Here is a 23,093-nt window from a genome sequence, read left to right as displayed (position 1 = left end):
TGAGTCTATCAACCTACTGTAATTCCTTTTTGAGCAGCGCAGGTGGTGGGAATGGGAAAATGGGATCTAGAAACGTGACAGTCACTAGAGGGGATTTATAAACATGAAAATTCAATATAGAATGTCACACTACTTAAGAGAAGGATGACTTGAGGATTTATTTGGATGGCTGAAATGGGAGAAGGAAGGAGAGTGGAAGAGAAGAAAGGAAGTATGTGTAAATCTAGAAGGGCATCCTACAGTTGTGATATAATAGAAGTGAGGGCTATTGAAAGGTAAACAGGAAGAGAGAGTGTCATACCATATGGTGCAGAAAATGTTAGTTTCTAAGAGAAAATTAGAGAACAGGCAGGATGGGTGGGGGTAAACCACTTTAAATGTGATATGCTCCATTCATCTTCATCGTTTGTTTCTTGACTAAATTCTTGTATTTTTGTTCCATTAAAACTACAGTCACTGAGCATGGTGATTTCCTCAGTCATTGTTTTCTTTCTCTACAGCCAGTGCCATGAAATCCACAATGCATAATATTTCCCCTGCCAGCTCTGAAGAAAACCAGGAACTTAATGTCTGCATCATTAAGGATGATGTGAACTTGAATACAGTGCTTCTCCCACCATTGTTAAAAGGCAGGTCCCTTGAAAAACTTAAGTGAACCAATGACAGTTGTTAATGTAATTAGGCATTTGGTGGGTCATTGAGTATACGTCTCTTATCATCATGCCAGCTTCATTTTCTTTAAAAAAAAAAAAAAAAAACCTGTTTTCCAGAAATAAGTTCTGATACTGCCAAGAGAGCCCTTTAAAGACTTATGGTGTTACTTGAGTAATGGTTTACTTAAGTGAGCACATTGTTCTTTGGGGATAAGTGGTTATCTGGAAAAGTTTTTTTAGTTGTTTAATAAAAATTATGTCCTGAGCTTCCCTTTGTGCATATTCCTATGCTGGAGGAACAGTAAGCAAGAGAGATAATGTTGGTGAAATTTAAGAAAATTTATGTTACTAGTGAAGAGACAGTGTTATGCACATAGCAGTAGTTTAATAAAAAGAGTGCAAAGTAAGTTTATAATGACTTGTGCGATAAAGAAGCCATTAGAATTAGTTAGGCATAATTGGACAGGGATGCTCTTCTTTTTAGAGATGAGTTTTTTAAAAATATTCAAGAGTTTGGTGGGCAGTGTACTATATTAAGCCCTCGGGAGGGTTATGATGATGAATAAGCATACTTCAAGTCATAGATGGCCTTGCTGAAAATATGTGACATGCGTATAAAATAGCAGTACAGAACACAATGGTAGTTAAGAGCCAGGTCTCTGACCCTGACTGGTATGGCTCAGTTGATTGGAGCATTGTCCCCTGTACCGGAAGAGTCGCTGGTTCAATTCCCAAGTCACCAGTTCAATTCCCAATCTGGGCACATGCCTAGGTTGCGAGTTCCATCCCCAGTTGGGAAACATATGGGAGGCAGCCATTGATGTTTCTCTCTCACATCAATGTTTCTTTCTCTCTGTTTTTTCTCCCACTCTCCCCTTTTCCCCACCTCTAAAAAAAAGAAAGAAAAAAAGCCAGGACCCTGGAGTTAGAAAGACTTAGGGGAGGAGACTGTTGGCTCCTCTACTGGCTGTGAACCTTAGATAAATTAACTTATGTAAGTTTTAGTCTTCTCATCATTCAAATGAAGGTAATGATAACTCCTAATTCATAGGGTTAGCTAAAGATTAAATGAAATAAGTCATGACACGTAATAAATGTTCAGTGAATATTAACTTTTATAAGCTATTCATTCGGGGGGTTTTAAGTCCATGTACACAGTGCATACTCCTACAACTATGACAGGCCACACTTGGCAATGGCTTTCTTAACTTAGAAGGACACAGGTCAGGAAATACAGCGTGATAATAGAACAGCAGCTGCTGGTTTTTTTAATGGGTATCCTCACAACAGTTTTCACTGCTCTTCTCTGGAGCCTGAAGGAACAGCTTAGGTGTGATGGAATGAGACAATGATGGATAGGTACATAGAAGCCCCACGCCCCAGGTAAAAAGTTGTATCTCTTATAACAGCATAACTTCCAGGCCCTGCAAGGGACGTGACCTGTTACAAGATTTACTATACCCAAGGAATCCCAAAGCTGTGGCTTACCCCTAGATATTTATAGTTCATTCACAGTTTTCTAATCCAAGTTTGGTTTCCAATGAGAGATAATTTTTTCCCCTATGGAGGAAAAGGGACAGCATGGCCACTCTCTCAAGAGGAGAGCACCAAGACCCTTGCCTTGACAAGCTTTTATTGGATCTAGGTAAAGCTCATTAATCATTGTCAGGCAGTAAGGATCAAACAATAGATAACATACAAGGAACTCTGAGGGCCTATTTTGAGTCAGGGTCAGATAGCTAAAGGGCTATAAAACTTTGAGGAACAAAGTAACTTCCTGCTTGGACCCTTATCATTTAATTGAGAGCATTCTGAACAAAGCAGGTTTCACAGGATTTTACATATTCTTTCTTAGGCCTGACTGCCTTAGGAAACCCACCCTTTCCAGCACAGGGCTGCGCCCACCACTGGCATTGCTTCAGGCTTAAATCAGGCAGGAGAAGTAAGGCAGCCAAGAGATTAGCAGACTTCTTGAAGACAGAATGAGGACTCAGGCTATGTCAAAGCCAAGGGATGAGGGTTCATCAACCCTTTTCTGTAGCCCCCAAGTCCTTCCCTAGGGGCTCCATGATAGTACCTGTTTTAGGTCATCCCTCCCTTGAGGAGTCTTACCTGTCACTAGCTAACTGAGCAAGCACTGGGGACCAGGCAGGGTGAAGTAAAAGGAGCAGAGGCGAAGCCCCTGCCAGAGGGATAAACTTTGTCTTTTTAGTAGCTTATGGTGGGAAAGGTTGCTCACTTAGCCTTAGCTATGGGGGAGAGATCATTTTTAGTGTAAGTACTATTACCTGGTAACTCAGCTGGGCATTCTCATTTTATCAGGATCCTGAGAAAGCACTAGAAAGTTAACCCAAGTTCAGCATTATCCACAGAGAAGGAAAAAAGTTATATTAATTCATAAGCTAAAATGAATGGCTCAGTCTGCAAACCCAAGGTCTAATTGAAAGGCCAAAGTTAGATTATGAAAGGCCACATAAGTTATAAAAGTATTTAAGAAGAAGACTGACATGATTATATTTGTACTTTTAGTATATAATTCTGCCAATAGCTAATATGTTATTGGGATAAGAATGAGAGGAAATTGAGACTTCTGGGCCAAGGTGGAGGCGTAGGTGGAAATACTGTACCTCCTTGCACAACCAAACTAAGGACAACAAAGATTTAGAAACAAGAACACAACCAGAATAGAAAATTGAACTGTACTAAAGTCCAACAACAATGAACCATTCATCCAGACCAGTAAGAGGGGCAGAGTCAGCAGCCGGAGGAGAGGGGTCCCAGCAGAAAGAGGCAGTGGTTGGCAGATGCAGGCATGGGGAGGAAACAAGCAGACCCAACCCAGTGAGGTGCACAGGGTGGTTGGTTGGCTGACCGTGGACACACATTTGCATGCACATAAACCTGGCAAAAAAAAATGGGCAGTGAGACAGACCGCACAACCCAGGACCCCAGCGATGGGAAATAAAGCCTAAAAGCACTGATTAGAAAAACTTTCAGGGGTTGAGGTCCCAGGAGAGGCTTCCAGCCTCACAAGACAGTTCATCGGAGAGACCCACAGGGTCCTAGAACATACACAAGCCCACCTACCTGGGAACCAGCACCAGAAGGGCCCAATTTGCTTGTGGAAAGTGGCAGAGGGGACTGAAATTTGAGAGAGAGCAGAACAAGCACCATTGCTCCCTCTCCGACCCCACCCCCATGTACAGTATCACAACCCAGCAACTGGGTTGCCCCACTCTGGTGAACACCTAAGACTCTGCCCCTCATACATAACAGGTGCAAACAGACAAAAACATTATGGCTCAAACAGAACAGATCAAAGCCCCAGAGCCAATACTTCTAAGCAACAAAGAGCTAGCCAACCTATCAGATGCACAGTTTCAAAACACTGATGATCAGGATGCTCACAGAAGAGATTGATTTTGGTTGCAAGTTAGGTGAAAAAATGAAGGCTAAACTAAGTGAAATGGAAAATGCACAGGGAACCAATAGTGATAGAACAAAAACTGGGACTCAAATCAATGGAGTGGTCCAGAAGGAAGAAAGAAACAAATGAACGAAGAAATAAGAATTCAAAACAATGAGGAGAGGCTTAAGAACCTCTAAGACATCTTTAAATGTTCCAACATCCAAATTATAGGGGTACCAGGAGGGGAAGAGGAAGAGCAACAAGTGGAAAACTTATTTGAACAAATAATAAAGGAGAACTTCCCCAATCTGGCAAAGGAAATAGACTTCCAAGAAGTCCAAGAAGCTCAGTCCCAAAGAAGGTGGACCCGAGGAACACACCAAGGCACATCATAATTACATTAGCCAAGATGAAAATGAAGGAGAGAATCCTAGAAGCAGCAAGAGATAAGGGGACAGTCACCTACAAAGGAGTTCCCATCAGACTGTCAGCTGATTTCTCAAAAGAGACCTGACAGGCAAGAAGGGACTGGAAAGAAGTATTCCAAGTCATGAAATCCAAAGACCTACATTCAAGATTGCTCTATCCAGCAAAGCTTTCATTTAGAATGGAAGGGCAGATAAAGTGCTTCTCAGATAAGGCCAAATTCCAGGAGTTCATCATCACTAAGCCCTTATTATATGAAATGTTAAAAGGACTTGCCTAAGAAAAAAGAGTTAAAAAATATGGACAGTGAAAGGACAGCAATCTCACAGTTATTAACAACCACACCTAAAACAAAAGCAAACTAAGCAGACAGCTAGATCAGGAGTGGAGTCACAGAAATGGAGATCACGTGGAGGGTTAGCAATAGGGGAGTGGGAGGAGGAGAAGGGGGAAAAAGTACAGAGAATAAGTAGCATAGATGGTGGGGAGAAAATAGACAGGGGGGAGGGCAAAAGTAGTGTGGGAAATGTAGAAGCTAAAGAACTTATGACACATGGACATGAACTAAAGGGGGGAAGGTGGGTGGGAGGGGGTGTGCAGGGGGGAGGGGAATTAAGTGGAAAATGGGACAATTGTAATGGCATAATCAATAAAATATATTTAAAAAAGAATGATAGGAAATTGAAGATATTCAAAACAGGGTGGTATAGTGGTCTTGGAGAAAATGGCTGCTTATTAGGAGGAAATATATGCAAGAGAATTTAGAAGAAGGATGAGTGAGGTGACCAGTTGGTTATCAGGGAAAGAAAAAGGTGCAGAATTATTCCAAGATTTTGGGCTTGGTGATTTACTGGTTCAATACAGACTGCTTTAATGTATGGGTCATAGTATGGAGAGATTCACTCTAATGCTTAGAAGTTATTAAGACCATTATAATTATTAGAGTTCCAAGACCAGGAAGTCTGGCCCTCCATGTTTAGTCTGAAGCAAAGAGTCTAGGTACTTACTAGTCATGAAAATGAGAAGAATTGTTAGTACAGCTGAATGATTCAGAGCATAGCATTGGGTTTACAAACAAAAGGTTTTGTTGACCATGAGTGAAGAGTTTCAGTGATGTGAAAATCTAATTGTTGGTTGAACAATGAATGAGGAATGAGGACATGGAGATAAGTCTCTTCTAAGAGATTGGGCTGAGTGAAGAAGGGGTGGGAACAAAGCAAGCCTTTACATATGTTTTTTAAATGAACAGATTATCAACAAATGTATTCTATGTTGATAGAATGCTTGTTCACTACTGACTTTTTTCTGCCAGAAATAGCAGTAAACCAACTGGATCAGTTAAGCCCAGAAGAACAGTTGCTGGTTAAGTGTGCCGCGGTCATTGGTGACTCCTTCCACGTAGATCTGCTGCAGCACCTGCTACCTGGCTGGGACAAACATACGCTCCTTCAGGTGCTGAGGGCTCTTGTAGATACACACGTGCTCCGCTGGTGTGACAAGACCCAGGAGCTTGCTGAGCCAGTATTAGTGCCTTCTTCTATTGATATTATTGAAAAATCAAAAGAGGAAAAGAAAAAGTCAGGTAAGGAAGAGTTGCTCCCTTGTTCTCAGGCCCAAATAGAGAGCCTTTAGTGGGGGTTGGGAGGAATCTGTGTTGAGAAAGAGCATCAGTATCATACATCAAGGGCCTCAGTCCCTTACAGCTTATAGCTAAGAAATGGAGAGAAACAGTTATTTTATCATGAGGGAACCATGATTTTAGTGAATGAGTAACTTGTATTTTTCAGAATTATATTAATTTCAAGAATTCTAGCTCTTTGTTAAGTATTTGTGTTTTGATTTTGGGTTCACAAAATATTGCCATAATCCTTTATTAGTGTCTAGGTATAAATAATAAGAAAGAAGAATAAACTATTTCAAATTTTAGAAATTCACAAGAAGATAAATACATGTGATACTGAAACAGACATGAACAAAGCAAGATACATTAGTTTGCAATCTCAAATTCTCCACATGAAAGAATAAAATTGTGGCATGGAATACCTGAAGTACATGTAGTCCACAAATATTTCCTCTTGACTTTGAAATATGTTTGGATCTTATATTTGAATAGAGCATTTCTGATGGTTTGACATTTATGATTGCAGTACAAAAGCTCATTTTAGAAGGAACTAAGAAATCTATCCAAGTGTACTTCTGTACCCATGATCATTCCTTTTCCATGGTACTTTATACTAGATATGGTCAATAGCACTCTCAGATTGGTGTAAAATTCTTTCTCTAAGGTAGGCGGTAATACAAAGTGGAATGGTAAATGAAATTTCTTAAAAACTAGCAGCATGTGCTTGGGAGTTTGCTACATAGTAGCATACAAAGACTAAGAGAGACACTCGGATTTTTCTGTTTCAGATGGTGGCTCTCCTCTCAGGCTAAAACAGGAACCATCTCTACCTCAACCCGAAGTGCTAGAATTTGAAGTGCCTCTATTACGGGAAGCTGCTTGGGAGCTGTGGCCCAAGGCACAGCAAATAGCCCTGCATCTTGAGTGTGCCTGCTTTCTCCGAGATCTGGCCTGCCGCTGTGAGAGCTGCCATGGTGGGGACTTTGTCCCCTTCCATCGTTTTGCCATCTGTTCTGTTAAGAGCTCCAGAGGGACATCCCGATTCTGTAGTTACAAAGATACTGGCTCAGTGCTAACACAAGTGATCACAGACAAATTGCAGCTGCCTTCTCTCCAAGGTAAACCCAGGGGGGCAGAAAGATGACATGCGGATAGCACTTCTCTTTAGCCATTAACTTGGAGCTCTTCATTCAAAAGTTGAAATCACATTAGAGAGAAAAAAATAGGTAGAAAGAGCCATTTATCCCTGAGATTTAAAAAAAAAAAAAAAAAAAACGTAATCTCTAAGTTAAAAGGAACTTTAGAAGTCATACTTGTTTTCGTTGGCAATCTTAGGCAAATTCCTTAACCTCAATTCATTGAGAAAAATGACAATACCACCTTGATAGGGTCGTTGTGAGGATTAAATGAGTTAAAATATATAATGTGCTTTGAATAGTGCTAGGCACATGGTTAATACACAGTACATTTTAGTTATTTTTTATTATAATTATTCCACTTAGCACAAATATATGGAGTCTGTGTGTATCAGATACTGCAACTATGTGTTAAGAATACAAAAATGAGCTCTGGCTGGTGCAGCTCATTTGGTTGGGTATCCTCCCACAAAGCGAAGGTCACCAGTTCAGTTCCCGGTCAGGGTGCTTGCCTGGGCTGCAGGCCTGGTCCCTGGGGCACGTGCAAGAGGCAACTGATGTTTCTCTCTGGCATCAATGTTTCTCTCCCTCTCTTTCTCCCCACCTTCCTCTCTCTCTAAATAAATAAACAAAATCTTTTAAAAAATACAAAATGAATGAGCCTTGGTCCCTAAAATGACCAGTTTTAGGGGGTGATACAGAGACAGACAATTCCAGTATAACATGAAAATATTATACTGGTGATGAAAATGGTATACATGGAGGGTGGGTACCTAGAGAAGGGGCCATTAAGTCATCCTTCCTAAGGGATGAGTAGGAGAGGACTGTCCCTTGAAGGAGATACTATCAGGAGTTAGACTTGAAGGGTAAGTAGGATTTAGCTACTTGAAGAAGATGGGATTAGTGGACGGGTGGTCCCCTAAGCCTCTAACCCTTCTATCACATTCCAAATACGAGTTTATTCATCTTTCTTTTAACTTTTTTAGTTTCCCTTACAGAACATCCCATTCATTGCAAACAGCTATTAGAAAGTTTCTTCTTTCATCTTTTTATCAGTATGAAATCTACCTTCTTACAACATCACCTGTTTTTTCAGAGTTGAGCCTTCTTCTATAGCTGAAGACAGCTGTCAAGATAGAAGAGAAGTTGGTATTGGTGTAGGCAGGGGAAAGGGATAGAGAAATGATGAAGGATTGGTGGTAAAGGACTAAAATGAAAGATATGACCTATGATCCTAATACCTCTTGTAGCTGTAACAGTATGATGACTCTGTGAAGGTAGACTAGTAACTTGGAGAATTGGTCATTGATTGATAAACACTATGAGCATTTGTACTTTTGCACTTTGTGATGATAACGGTGAATGTCCTAGTCTGTTACTGTGATGAAATTGTGCTATCATTCACACTTCCTATATGACCTTTGTTTTTAAGAGGTCAGTGTCAGCTTTAGATCAGACAACCTGATCAATCTGTCTGAGACAGGCTCAAGACCTTCCCAGCAAAGCTGAAACCTGAGGAGGCTTCTCAGACCCCGGGCCTCTGTCCATGGCTACGCACAACAGGTACTGCACAGTCTAGAGGGTGCTATTCACACAGGCTGTGACATTATGGTGCCCTAGGGATTGTGCATTGCAGTGGTGCTGCCAAACTCCAGTGTCCTCATTTTATCCTTACCTGACCTCATTTGACATTAAATTATCAGAGAGTCAGTCCTGAGCATCAGTCCTCCCCATGGCAGTTTTCTTAGACTCTTTCAATCCACCACACATACTTCTGAGCCCTAACATGTAACATGTCAACCTTATTCCCAGTTTTGCTTTTTGATCTTTGAGAAGGCAGCTTTAGAGGACAAAGGCTAATTAAGACCAACTAGGTAAAGTTGAAAACCTCTGCAGGCCACCAGAGTGGCTACATCTTGTGCTCTCATGATTTTCTTCACTAGGTCATAGGTTCTGTGATTTTCTCTGATCTGTTCATAAATCTGTTCTATACATTTTCAGGGGTTTCTACTGTTAGAAGTAGCCATCAGACCAAATAGACATTTTATTTATTTATTTATTTATTTATTTACTTACTTACTTACTTACTTATTTACCAAATAGCAAGTGCCTTCTGCGAATTAGGAACTGGTTTGGGGGGAATGAGAATAAAAGGGGTTACTATATGAATCCCAAATAGATGCCATTAAGAAATTTGCAAGCTACCATACTAATTTTGGGTGTAGGAAAATATTAAACCTAAATTTATCCTTATTATAGTGAGGGGGGCAATAATGTCATAACTAAGCGGCAAAGGAAAGGTACTTAGGGGTTTAAAATGTCCTCAGTTGAACAAACATGGATAATTAAAGATAGTCATCTTTTTCTCCCTACAGATTGTTTTCAGTTCCAGACAAAACCATCTAGAAGTCAGGAGGCCTTCACAAGTGAGCACTGCAGGTAGGTGGAGATGCATGAAGGGGCCCAGAAAGTGAGACACACCCACTGTCCAACTGGGGCACTCTCCCCACCTGCAGAACAGGAAAGCATCTGACACCCAGAAGTAGTGACTCTTGTAGTCAGCCTAAAATTTAAGTTTAAATAGAGATTTTTAAAGACAGTTCTGATACTCTGTAGAGAAACTATTTTTTTTGGTAAAATGATTTTTATGTTCAATAAAATGGCTTTAGTTCTCATCCTAGTTTTATATATTTTTATTGTTGTTCAGTTACAGTTGTCCGCATTTTCCCCCTGTTGCTCTCCTCTGCCCCATCTAGCCCCTACCCCACTGCCCTTGTCCGTGAGTCCTTTGTACGTGTTTCTTGATTTGACCCTTCCCCTTCTTTCCCCCATTACCCCCGCCCCTCTGGTCACCGTCAGTTCTTTATTTCCGTGTCTCTGGTTCTATTTTGCTCATTTGTTTGTTTTGTTCATAAGGCTCTACTTACAGGTGAGATCATATGGTATTTGGAGAAATTATTTGTTAGTGGTTAAGAAAAGCTTTAATAGCTCTCAAGTGTATTGTACACATAGCAGGATTTTTTTCAGATATAAATTTGCCTTCTCAGTTATTTTTGACCCCAACTGATATTAAAATGAGCTTACATTTCCCAGCCATGTACCTTCTGGTTTTCGAATGCCTATCCCATCAATTTTAAATACTCCTACCTTGAGTTCACCAGACATGCTATGGTTTCCTATCTCTCTTATACAACTTGATATCCTATTTTTCTTTCTTTAAAAAAAAACCATTTTATTTATTTACTTATACGGAGAGGGAAAGGGAGAGAGAAAGAGAGGGAAAGAAACAGTAATGCGTGAGAGATACATCCATTGGCTGCCTCTCACACGCCCCAACCGGGGACCTGGCCCACAATCCAGGCATGTGCCCTGACTGGGAATCAAACCGGCAACCTTTCAGTTTGCAGGCTGACACTCAATCCACTGAGCCACACCAGCTAAGGCTATCCTACTTTTCAAACGAAAACCTATCTATACTTAACATGATTCACCTTCACACACACCTGTGTGTATCCCTCTCACAATTCCCTATTTTTAAAATCCTAAGTGACCTCCATATCCTTCCACTTACCAGAATGTTCACCATCCTTCAAAGCCCTCCTCAGTGCCCACTTTTTTTCGATTATTCTATCTCAGAGAGATCTGACCTCTTTTGAACTCATGGTACCTGTGGAAAGTTCATTGGACCAGTAGTCTGAGAGGTGAGCTCTAGTTTTGTTTTTATTCAGTAGCTATGAGGTCAAATATGTTACTTAAGCTGTCTGAGCCTCAATTTTTTCCTTTGCAAAAGGGCAGTGACTTTTGCCTGCCAGAATGACAGGGTTGTGGCAGGATAAGATGGTGGTGGTATATAAAATAATATTCAGATATGCTGTGACAAAGTTCAGATATATTAATAGATAAATATATAGTTATTGCTTTGTACTACTTTTATGTTTTTATTCACACATTGTTAGTTTACTCTTCAGGTGTGGTCATTTATCCATTTAATTTGTGAGGTATTTAGTTTGTGAGGTACTTAGATTGGCTTTAGGTTTTTAAAAATCTGAAATAGGACTTTACCATTGTAAGATCAGGTCCCTGACTTTCAAAAATTTATGCAGTGATGAAGGAAAAGGTTAGACATAGAATTAATAAATCTTAAAGGAAAACATCCTGAAAAAAGTGGGCCGGAGACCTGGTAATGCTTCAGCAAAAGTGGCTGCTGCCTGATCACCCTCGTTTTTTCATCTTCTCCCCACAAAGAACAGAGGAAGAGTTCCTGGATCAAGTGAGCAGGAAGCTGGCTCAGACCAGCCCGGAGAAAGACATGCTGACCGTGAAGCCCTGTCACTGTGAGGAAATTCTGAAGTTAGTGCTCCTGCCCCTTACCCAACACTGCCTGGTCATCGGAGAAAACACATGTGCATTTTATTACCTGCTGGAGGCTGCTGCTGCCTCCTTGGATCTGTCAGATAATTACATGGTGAGCAGGCTCTGCAGTCTGTCCCTGAACTGAGCTCTTTTACTTGGGGAGTTCAACTGGAATTTTTTACTCTCAAGTTACCTGGAGAGAAGAGTGAAAGAAAGTGGGAAAGCAAAAGGAGTTAGAGGGGTTTAGCAGAAAACATGAATGGGGATGAGGTAGTGAAAGAGCACCAACTGGCAGCCCTGCTCCTGCCTCGCACATGCAGTCCAGCTCATCGTTTCTAACTCGAAATCCAACCAGAGCGAAGTGCAAATCTTGACCCTCATTATAACCTTACTGCAGCCTTCGTTCACCCTTATCGTACAGCTAGCATCATCAGAATCCTAATCCAGTTTCTCCGTCTCTTGTCTCCTTCGGAGGCCTTCTTTTATTTGAGGAAGGCAAGCAGTCTTCTGGGCCAGCCCTCAGCACTCTCATTTTTTAAAAAGCACAAGGTGAAGATCTGTCAGTTTGAGGAGGCCACTTTCTGCTGTCTTCGGTCAGAGGTGAGGACGGGGGCTGATCTTGAAGTCTGGATTATTTCTCGCTGAGGGTTACCCTGGTGTTTCTTTTAAAAATCCCTTTTGTGCGTGCAGTTATAAATGTGATAATGTGATTAAAAGGTGTACAAATTCAAAACATAAAAATATATATGTTGAAAGTGAAACAGCCCTCCCTAATCTCATGCTACCCCAAGTGTAGTTAATAATCCGGTGCAAATTCCACTGGCTATGGACACATAGTCAGATGATGATTGTTTTGCTGTTTTTTAATTATATTGTATTGATTATGCTATTACAGTTGCTCTGATTTTTCCTCCTCCCCCCCCCTTCCTCCTAGCTCTCCCACTCCCTCAGGCAATCCTCCCACCATTGTTGATGTCAATGGGTCTCATACAAATTCTTCGGCTACTCCATTTCCTATACTGTACTTTACATCCCCATGGCTATTCCGTAACTACCTATTTGTGCTTCTTAATCCCCTGACCTCTTCACCCACTCCCTGAAACCCTCCCCATCTGGCAACCATCAAAACGTTCTCCATATCCATGATTCTGTCTCTACTCTTCTTGTTTGTTTCATTTGTTTTTAAGATTCAATTGTTGATATATACATATTTTTCCCACTTTATTGCTTATAGTTTTGATCTTCTTTTTCTTAAATAAGTCCCTTTAACATTTCTTATAATAATGGTTTGACAATGATAAACTCCTTTAGCTGTTTCCTGACTGGGAAGCTCTTTATCTGTCCTTCAATTCCAAAGGATAGCCTTGCTAGGTAGAGCAATGTTGGCTGCAGGTCCCTGCATTTCATGACTGAGAATATTTCTTGCCAGTCCCTTCTACTTCCTGCAAAGTTTGTTTTGTGAAATCATATGACAGTCCTATAGGAACTCCCCTATAGGTAACTTCTTTTCTCTTGCTGCTTTTAAGATTTCCTCTTTATCTTTAACCTTTGGCTATTTAATTATGATGTGTCTTGGCATGGGCCTCTTTGCATCCATCTTGTTTGGGACTCTCTCTGCTTCCTGGACTTGCATGTCTATTTCTTTCACCAAATTAGGGAAGGTTTCTTTCATTATTTTTTCAAACAGATTTCCAATCTCTTGCCCTTTCTCTTCTCCTTCTGGCACCCCTATGATGCAAATGTTGTACCTCTTGAAGTTGTCCCACAGGCTGCTTATACTATCGCATGTTTTTGTATTCTTTTTTCTTCTTGTTGTTCTAATTGGTTGGTTTTTGTTCCCTCACATCCAAATCATTGATTGGATTCTCAGCTTCATCCACTCTACTGCTGTTTCCCTGTAAATTGTTTTTTATTTCATTTAGTGTATCTGTTGTTTCTGATTGTATCTTTTTTATGCTGCTGAAGTCCTCACTGAGCTCTTTGAGCATCCTTATAACCAGTGTTTTGAACTCTGCATCTGATAGATTGTTTTTCTCCATTTTGTTGAGTTCTTTTTCTGGAGTTTTGATCTGTTCTTTCATATGGACCATGTTTCTCTGTCTCCTTATTTTTGTAGCCTCCCTGTATTTGTTTCTATGTATTAGGTAGAACTGATTTGACTCCATATCTTGATAGTGTGGCCTAATGTAGTAGATGTTCTGTAGGGTCCAGTGGCACACCCTCTCCTATCACCCAAACTGGGTACTCAAAGTGTGCCCTTCGTGTGGGCTGAGTACACCCTCTTGTAGTTGAGTCTTGGTTGCTGTTGGCATGTCAAGGGAGAGATTTACCCAGGTCAGTCAGCTGCAAGGATTGGCTGTGACCACTGACCACCAACCTCTGCCCTCCATGGAGGATCAGCTGTGCAGGAGCAGGATGGTGCTGCTTCAGTGTAATTGGTAGCTGTCCACTGGGTGTGCTGGCCCTGTGGTTTCCCTGGGGGTGCAGGCCAAGGTCAGCCCTGACCTGTGTTTTTCCTGAGGCACCCTGCTTGAGCTATAAAGCAATCTGAGATGGCTACTGTTTGTCCTGGGCTTGGAGATTCCTAGGGGAAGTCAACCTATGAATCTAGGCTGGCTACTGCTAGTACCTGGCCTGGGGCTCACTGAGGCCAGCTGTTGCTTATTTGATAGGATTTAGGAAGTTGTGAAGCATGAGCCAAGACCAGCCATTCATATGAAATAGCAGCTTGGGTGGGCTTATAAGTTGGATGGGGTAGAGTCTCTGAGGATCTCCAAGGCAGGTCAAAGAGTGTTAGCCAGGTTTAATGGAGTCTCAGATATGGCACCAGCTTGCCAGCTGTGTTGGGGAAAGGTTTAGTAAAGGGACAATGGTCTCTGCTTACTTTGATGCTAGACACTTTAGTTCCTCCCTGTATATTACTGATGCTTTTCAAGCTGCTATCCCAGTGCTGGAGCTCAGAGGGAATGAGTCTGCATAGTTGAGTCTATGTGTGGGTTCTTTAAGAGGAACTGCTTGGGGCCCCAGAAGTTTCTTCCACTGACTCCGTCCTTGCTGCGTTTTGTAGCCAGAAGTTGTGGGGATTTATCATCCTAGCACTAGAAACCCTGGGCTGGGGGTCCTGGTGTGGGGCTGGGATTCCTTCCAAGATAGCCCTCCGAGATTTTTATCCACCACACACAGGCGTGGGACCAGACCGTTCTGTGTCTGTACTCCTTCTACCAGTGTGGATGGATATGGTTTCTTTAATTCCATAGTTGTCAGACTTCCATTCAACTCAATTTCTGATGGTTCTAAGTGATGGTTGTTTTCTATTTTAGTTGTAATTTTGATGTGGTTGTACAAAAAAACAAGCCATATCTGCCTCTGCCACCATCTTGACAGGAAGTCCTGTTTTTCTATTTTTTAAATAGGATCCTATTGCTTACTGTCTTCTGTAGCTGACTTTTATTTTTAATAGTACAGATTGAATGTATGTGCACATTGATGTACATCTAATTATAGTTACAGCTGCCGAGTACTACATTGTATGCATATATCAGCCGTTCCCTGCTTCCTGTGCATTTAGGTTGTCTCTGATTTTTTTATTATTATAAACATTGCTATGGTGAATATCCTTGTAAATATCTCTTTTTCCTTTTGTGAGAGCGTTTCTGTAAGAGATATTTTCAGATGTGGAAATAATAAGGCAGGAGATATGAATGATTTTACATTTAGTAAATATACTGCCAAATTGTCCACCAAAAATATATCAGTTCAGGTGTTTTCCATTTCTTTATATCCTTACCAACATCAGATATTAGCCTTTTTAAAACTTGCTAATACATAGATGAAAGTTATATTATATTTTAGTATCTGTTTTTTATTAGTATGATGTATTATTTTTACATGTTTATTGGTCCTTTATTTTTCTGTGAATTACCTAGTAATGCCCTTTGCTTATTGCAGTATACATAAACTAATATATATATAGTATGTATGTGTTGGGGCCAAGTGGGAAACAATGAGTAAGGGTGGTCAAAAGGTATAAACGTCAAGTTATAAGCTAAGTAAGTCATGGGGATATAATGTATAGTGTAGTGAATATAGTTAATAAAACTGTAGTGTATATTTGAAAGTTGTGAAGAGAGTAGATCTTCAAAGTTCTCATCACAAGAAAAAAATTGTAACAATGTAAGGTGATCGATGTTAACTAAACTTATTATGGTGAGTATCATGGTTTGCAATATGTAAATATAACAAATCATTGTGTTGTACAACTAAAACTAAAAGTGTTATATGCCAGTTATATCTCAGTTTAAAAGTCACATTGCCCACATTAAACTGACATTACTATATCATGTGTCAAAAATACTAAGTAAAGCTAGAAGAAAAAAAATCGTACAGTTGAAAGTCTCCCCAACCCTGTCACTAAGTCCGTGCCCCTTCCCCAGTGCTACGTGTCTTTATGTCTTCCATCAGAGGGGCTCAGCATACATAAATATATATAGGCTCCCCCTTCCTTTTTTAGCTTGCCTTTTTTTAAAAAAATCATATAATTCTATAGTATAACAAATTTCACCCAGAAATGAGATTTGTGTAACAAAAAGAAACTCTGGGGAAAGCACACTGTAAGATACTCCATTTTCAAAGGACACATAGGAGCAAACTTATTTATTGCGTACGAGCAACTTAGGACAGCTCAGCAACTTCTCAAAGCCTTATTACTATGAAACTGAACAGAATGTAATGTGTTGGGATAATTATTTAACAGCTTATAAATAATGGCCTCATAGGAGATGGAGATGTTTTGTTAGAGGGCTGAGCTTTAAATTTTTTTTAATTGAAAATATAAAAACAAATTTTCATGTGAACCTTAAGATAATCTGGTTAGGAGAATAAAGCTAATGTGTATAATGCCTTTGAATGCCAAAGAAAATGTTAGAGTTGTCCATGGTATTGTATTATTTGTGTTTTAACCAAGTTGTCTTTGGAGCAAAGTGAAATAATTATTTCTTTCCTTTATAAGAAGTTATTGTTCAGTCTTCCCACAATTATTCTAGAATCACCATAGACTTGATCACTTTTTTGAAGGGTTTAGCCTTAGAACATGAAGGTATATGATAATTTTAGGGAGGTCTCCAGTTCCTATCCCACAATGACTATGGTGGTGCAGCCTGTTTAGGAAAAGAGGTGTGGGATGTGGCGATATTCCCAGATGCATTTGAAGCATCTGAATCCCTGCCCAATCCTACCTCAGTGTGGAGGCAGTTTCTAAATCACAGTCTTTGTCTACTGCTCACTGACAAGTGTGTGGGAGATGAGAAATGAGGGTGCTTTCTCCTTAATCCTATTTTTTCACTCCTTCACTTGATCATGGCCCTACCCATGCTTGTTAATGTGGACAGGCTCTGCTCCAGCTGTGTTCACTCAGGCACCTCAGTGGCCCCAAGTACACATCCCAAAATGAAAGAGTCAGTGTGTTATATCCATAGTATTCTACCCACATTTACATTAATCTTTTTTATTTTCTTATGTCCAGGTCTGTTTAAACATGGGACAGATCACCTTGGCCAAAAAACTGGCTAGGCAAGCCCTTCGACTGCTAAAAAGGAATTTCCCTTGGACCTGGTTTGGTGTTCTTTTCCAAACATTCCTGGAAAAATATTGGCATTCCTGCTCCCTGAACCAACATCCAAACAATCCTAGTGAGAAGTGAGAAGACTGACCAAGTTGCCCTGGTCCCCTTTAGGGCCGCAGAGGACTAAAGTAGGCCCCAGCCTACAGTTTTGCCACATTGACCCGAGACTGCTCTTTTCAAGCATATCGCAGACAGTTCTAGTTCGCCTCACTTCCCCAACCAATTACATGTAACAGAATGAGGACTTTTGTTTTTGAAATGTGGTGTTTCCCTGTCTCTTTCAAATAAAGATAGGGGTGTGTGTACATACATAGATATATAACTAGGTGGCAATTTAATATTATTTCTCTGATATAAAAATATTAAATTGCTTCCTAGTTATTGAGCTCTAATAATTTATAGGAAATATATGTAACCAAAAGAACAATTCAAAGAATGGACTTTTATAAAAAACCTCTCTGAACTTTTCCTAGTCAAGAGGGATGAGTTAAAAAAGTCAGTGGGATTTAAATTAGTGGTATCCCAAAAATATTTCTGAGTTTGACTTGGATTTCTTGTGGGGAGGGATAGTTGGGCATTGTTAAAGAATAAGGTATGCTAACCACCCTGTGTTCACAACAGTAAGAAGAGGTCGGCAGTCCTGCAGCAGCAGGTGCACTGCCTCTCCCTGCTCTGGCAGCTCTATAACCTGGAGGCCACAGCCAGCAGCCGCAGGTTTGCCTGCCTGGCCACTCTGATGCAGAAGAATTCAGCTGAGGAGTTTGCAAATGAAGCCCAGGTTAAAAAAAAAAAAGTTCTTGCTTTACCTCCAGACCTCACTCAGAAACTTAAAATGCTAGGGAGAGGGACACTGCCAACTTACTGGTTTGCATGCTTCCACAATAACCCAGATTTAACAAGACACCATGGGTTTGAGCAGGGGTTTCTCAACTTACAGTTTATAGATGGGTTTTCCAGGCATGAGGCTACTTGTGAACTCCCTGAATTAAATGTAGAACTTTATGTGCGTGTTCATAAGAGCATTGGGGGAGTGGTGGGAGGTTGGGAAGGAGTCATAGCTTTCATAGATTCTCAGAGTTGTTCATGATCTAAAAAAGGATTCAAATTGGTGACTTAGAAAAGAAGAAGGAAGAGAAACGTGTCTTCCTAATTTTAGTCTGTCTGTTTGTCTCTCTCTGTCTCTCTGTCTCATCCATTTGTTCAACAAATAATAACTGATGAATACCTATTATATGCCAGGCACTGATCTCAGTTTCAGGGAAATAGAAAATAAATAAGTGAAATACTTAGTATGTTAGGTGATAATAAATGCCATGGAGAAAAATTAAATGGAGACAGTGGGACATGAGGTTCTAGGAGCTGATGGGTTCCAAGGTGGTCAGAGAAAGCCTCACTGAGCAGGTGACATTTGAGTGAATATCTGAAGAAGGTGAGAAAGTAAGCCACATGGCTATCTGGTTGAAGAGTGTACAGGCAGAGTGCACAGTGAATACATAAGGCATGCCCTCTGTGTTTGAGGAACAGGGAGGAAGCCAGTATGACTAGATGGGAAGAAGGGGAGGAGAGAGAGGAAGGATATAAATCAGAGGGACTGGGGTTGGGGGGGATGGCAGATTATACAGTCCTTGTAGACCACTATAGGGGTTTCAGCCTCTTCTCTAGAGATTGGAAGCCTTTGGTGGCTTCTTAGAAGAGAATGACAGTGTCTACTTACATTTTAATAAGATTATTCTTGCCCTAGCTGGTGTGGCTCAGTGGATTGAGTGCCAGCTGTGAACTAAAGGGTCGAAGTTTCGATTCCCAGCCAGAGCACAAGCCTGGGCTGCAGGCCAGGTCCCCAGTAGGGGACATGTGAGAGGCAACCATACTTTGATGTTTCTCCCCCTCTCTTTCTCCTTCCCTTCCCCTCTCTCTAAAGATAAACAAATAAAATATTTTATTAAAAAGATTATTCTGGTAATTGTATTTAGAATAAACTGAAGTGGGCAAGAGAGAAAGCAGGGAGGCCAGTTAGGAGGTTATTACAATAATGCAGGCAAGCAGTGGTTGGCTTGGATTGTGGTGGCAGAGGAAGAGAGGAGAAGTGGTTTTCTGTCAGGAGAGCCAGGAGGTTTCACTCATGGATTAATTCCAGGATGTGAAAGAAAGAAAAGAGTAAAGGATAATCCAAGATTTGCAATGTGGACTACTAAATGGCTAGAAATGCTCTTAAATGGGATGGGGAAGTCTGTAGAAGAAACAGATTTGGGGGAAGATTGGCCACAAGGACAGATTTAATTCAAGGTTCCCATTAGACATCCAGGTGGAGATGTTGAGTGGGCAGTTGAATATACAAGTGTGGGGTTCATGAGAGAGATCTGGAGGTTCATGAGAGAGGTCTGGCCTGGAGATAGAAATATGGAATCATTAGTGTGTAAATGGCATTTAAAGCCATGAAACTTAGTAAGATCACTAAGAGAATGAGAAAAGGTCCAAGGACTGAGTGAACAGATCCAGCCTTAAGGGTTCAGGGTCATAAGGAAAAACCAGCACAAGAACATGAGAAGTTGTCAGAGAAGCAGGAGAAAAACCAAGAGATCATGGTGTCCTGGAAACCTAGTAAAGATGATTCTGAGAAGTGAGGCATCAGTTATGTCAAAAGTGCACATATTTATGACAGAGATCTAGTAGCAATTCTGAAGAGCTGGGAGGAATTAAAGTCAGAGACCTTAATTAGAGAAAACACGTAAGGTTTGGCCACTGTTTTGAAAGAAAAAGTCTTGGATTAGAGAAAAAGAAGAGGGGCAGGTTGAGAAAGTGGTTTGTATAAAGAACAGGCAGTGAGAATAATCAAATTAGAAGTGTGAGTATGTTTTCATAGCCGGAGTGGAGGTAAGTGGTAGGGACAGTGGAGTCCAGATAGAATGAGCAGCATGGCACCAACGTGGGCACTCGTGCAGAAGAGGGACAAGACAGAAATGTAGTGTGAATGTACAGTCAGAATATTTTGCCCTGTGTTTGTTGCCCTGCAGGTTGTCTCCACCTATGTGGCCCTCTCCCAGTTCTCCCAGAACGTGGGTGACAGGCAGAAGTGGCTGCACTGTGAGCGAATGGCCATTCAGAAAAGCAGCCTATGTTGGTTCTCCAGGGAGGGATTGTTGGCCACAGCCCAGCTCATGCAGGCCTTGGCCTTCACCAAGCTCTGCCTCGGCCATCTTGACTTCTCCATCAAGCTGGGTAATAGAGGTTGGGTTGGTGGGCTTAAGGCTTTAGAGGCCAAGTTCACAACTAGACCTCACACAATGCTCTTTTACCTCCTTAGGTTTTCAAGCTCATGAGATATGCAGACATCTCAAGAAACCAGCTCTGGAGAATCTGGTTCTCTCAGTTCTCTTCAGATCTGCATTTCTGAAAAAGAAGTATTGAGATCATTTTTTGTCATTTTTATTTGTTCCTAAGAAGGGAGGGTATGATCTCCCAGAGAAGTTTATAGAGGAGAGGGAGATGGTGTTCATTTCCACAGCCAGGGCTGTCTCTTCTCTAGTCACTTCAGGAAGCATTACCTTAAGTGTGTGGGGGTCAGGAGTGGATTCTGGGCTGCTACTTTTTTTTTTTTTACATTTTTGCATTTTTATTTAGGGAGGTAGAGAATTGCAGTAGTCCTAGACCCTGGAAACTCTCTTAGAGGTATTTTCCCACTTCCTTTGCTTAGAGACAGCTCTGATCCCAAGCACAGATGCTCTCTCTATAAATAGAGCTGTGGAGAAAAGGTGTACCAGATGTTAGGCTGCTTTGAAGTTGTAAGATCCCCTCCTGTCCTTCACCATGGTCCCCTCTTCCTAGCTGAACCCAGTGGCTCTGTCTCTTGGCAGATTTGATCTATGTGTCCGTGTGCTGGACAGTCAGTGGGCACTCATTTCCCAGGGTCATGATATCCTTGGCCTGGCTTGCTTCTATTCTGCTTGCTTAGATCTGCTGCTGTATGGAAAAGGTAAATATTATGCAGGGCCCTTTTGTACTCCTGCAGGATTCAGACCTTAGATGGGGCCCTAGGTTGGAACAGAAGCAGTCATGAGCCTGTCCCTCTGGCATGGCCTCTGCTCCCAGTCCCTGGCTCTATAAAGTCTAGGAACCACATTGTGATTCAGGGGGGGCCTGCCTTTCAGATGTCGTCTCCTCCCTTGTACCATACACCTTCGAAACCAGTTCCTACGTGCACACCTTCTAGTAGCCTGGTTACCTTCTCTGTCCACAGGACTGCTGTATCGGCCCTTTGAAAAGTGTCTGCGTTTCATTCAATACTATGAGCATAGCTGCATTCTAACTTCTCAGAGCAATGTCATGCTGGGGATCCACTCCTCTCTGGCCATGTGGTAATGTGGGGTCTATGAGAAAGGGTAGAATTTAAGGACATCATGAAGGCATTATTTCACATCTCTAACCCACTTCTAAATACCATTTACTTCCCACTCCCATCTTATTAGAAGGATTCTTTTCTGCTTTTTCATTAATGGTGTTAGACCTACAGGTTGAAGATTAAGTTTAGGGTTGCATTTCAGTGCTAGATAACCCATGGCAAGGCTGAATATCATTGGTCTCCTTGCATGCAAGTTAGTAGCCTTGGCTACTTTCCGGCATCACAGTTCTCACTATCAAGGAAATTTTAGAGCCTTAAAGAAATAATGTGTCTATGGAAGATGGTTGGTGAGCAGGGGACAGAGCTGAGAGCTGTGATTTTTTTTTCTTCCAGGTTTGCCCAGGATTCACAGTGGACTCTGTTCGAGCACCACTTCTCCAAGGCTCGCCAGTTGGTAAAAAGAACCAATGCCTCCCTCTTTGGTTCACATGGCTTTGTCCGCTTCTTGGAGTGTCACGTGCTAATGTTGCAGAAAATGCCAGAGGGTGTCTTCATGCACATCCGCCCGGAGACTCAGGGTCAAGTCATAAAGGTACCTGTTTCTCTACTGTCCTTCAGCTAACACTTAAGTTGCAGTTTGACCCTGCAGTAAGTACTCTTTCTGCCACCTGCACCTGTCCCTTACTCTTCTCTTTGTTGCCTCTGCCTCTTTTTACCCCTTGAACCCCCTTTTTCCCATCTAGGAATTCTTTCCACTGAACTCACATGCCCTCCCAGATATCCTTGCATATAAGTCAGGACTGTATCCAAGGGCAGCAGAAGCCTTTGCACAGCTACCACCCAGTACCATTAAAATGTTAACATTTGAACCCACTCTGACAAGTCTATAATTTGATACATCTCTCTACAGTCTTGCCTTCTGGGTCTAAGACATTCTAGTTCCTCTATATTTCAAAACAACTTCTCATCCTACTTGCCACTAATAACTCCTCCTTGTTCCCCTAACCCTGAGTGAGTGTGCTGGGTGGGAACTGTTATAAGTTCTGATAGAGTCAAGTGGAAGGAAGTACACTAATCCATGAACTAATGGACCTTCCTTTCCTTTCAGTACTTTAAGGAGTTTTTATCTCGATGTGTGACCTGTCCTGTCTATCACCAGTGGGTTTCTGAGCTTAAAGCATCTGTAATGAGATATGGACAGAGAGAATTCATGTCTTTGACTAACATCATCAGGCCTTTTGACACCTGTTTGACCAGGATCTGGATAGATGGAGAATTCCTGGAGGAAAATAAGTCCTTTGAAGGAAATACGGAGTAAGCATTCCTTCCTGGAACTCTTGTCTGAGAGACATAAAGAACAGTCAGATTCTTACTCACAAGCAGCCAAAGGCTTCACCTCCAAAGTAAGAAGGGACACATGGATATAAGGAGTTAGTCCTTTCTCCTGAGATAATTATTCCCCCCTCACTAGTGCTGGACCCAGCCGAGACAGATTGCTAAATAATGCAAGAGCCTCTGCCAGACCCTCACTGCAATATG

General features: G+C 41.4%; 1 protein-coding gene across 1 annotated transcript in view; it reads left to right on the top strand.

The window, feature by feature from the left end:
- LOC119055665 (adenylate cyclase type 10-like) overlaps nt 1–22,872 on the top strand; it is a 44,785-nt gene extending 21,913 nt beyond the window's left edge. The window contains exons 18-31 of the mRNA XM_037153915.2: nt 501–629; nt 5,801–6,070; nt 6,898–7,227; nt 9,621–9,684; nt 11,491–11,710; nt 12,073–12,198; nt 17,120–17,292; nt 17,840–17,996; nt 20,230–20,434; nt 20,520–20,616; nt 21,070–21,188; nt 21,453–21,570; nt 21,948–22,146; nt 22,663–22,872. Of these exons, the coding sequence (XP_037009810.2) occupies nt 501–629; nt 5,801–6,070; nt 6,898–7,227; nt 9,621–9,684; nt 11,491–11,710; nt 12,073–12,198; nt 17,120–17,292; nt 17,840–17,996; nt 20,230–20,434; nt 20,520–20,616; nt 21,070–21,188; nt 21,453–21,570; nt 21,948–22,146; nt 22,663–22,872 (2,417 nt within the window). The remainder of the gene's footprint in view (nt 1–500; nt 630–5,800; nt 6,071–6,897; nt 7,228–9,620; nt 9,685–11,490; nt 11,711–12,072; nt 12,199–17,119; nt 17,293–17,839; nt 17,997–20,229; nt 20,435–20,519; nt 20,617–21,069; nt 21,189–21,452; nt 21,571–21,947; nt 22,147–22,662) is intronic.
- Nucleotides 22,873–23,093: the final 221 nt, after the last annotated feature.

The sequence above is a fragment of the Artibeus jamaicensis genome, unplaced genomic scaffold (assembly GCF_021234435.1).
Source record: "Artibeus jamaicensis isolate MK-2021 breed Jamaican fruit bat unplaced genomic scaffold, CSHL_Jam_final contig_1803, whole genome shotgun sequence".
Lineage (NCBI taxonomy): Eukaryota > Metazoa > Chordata > Mammalia > Chiroptera > Phyllostomidae > Artibeus > Artibeus jamaicensis.
This window is presented reverse-complemented; position numbering and strand designations above follow the sequence as displayed.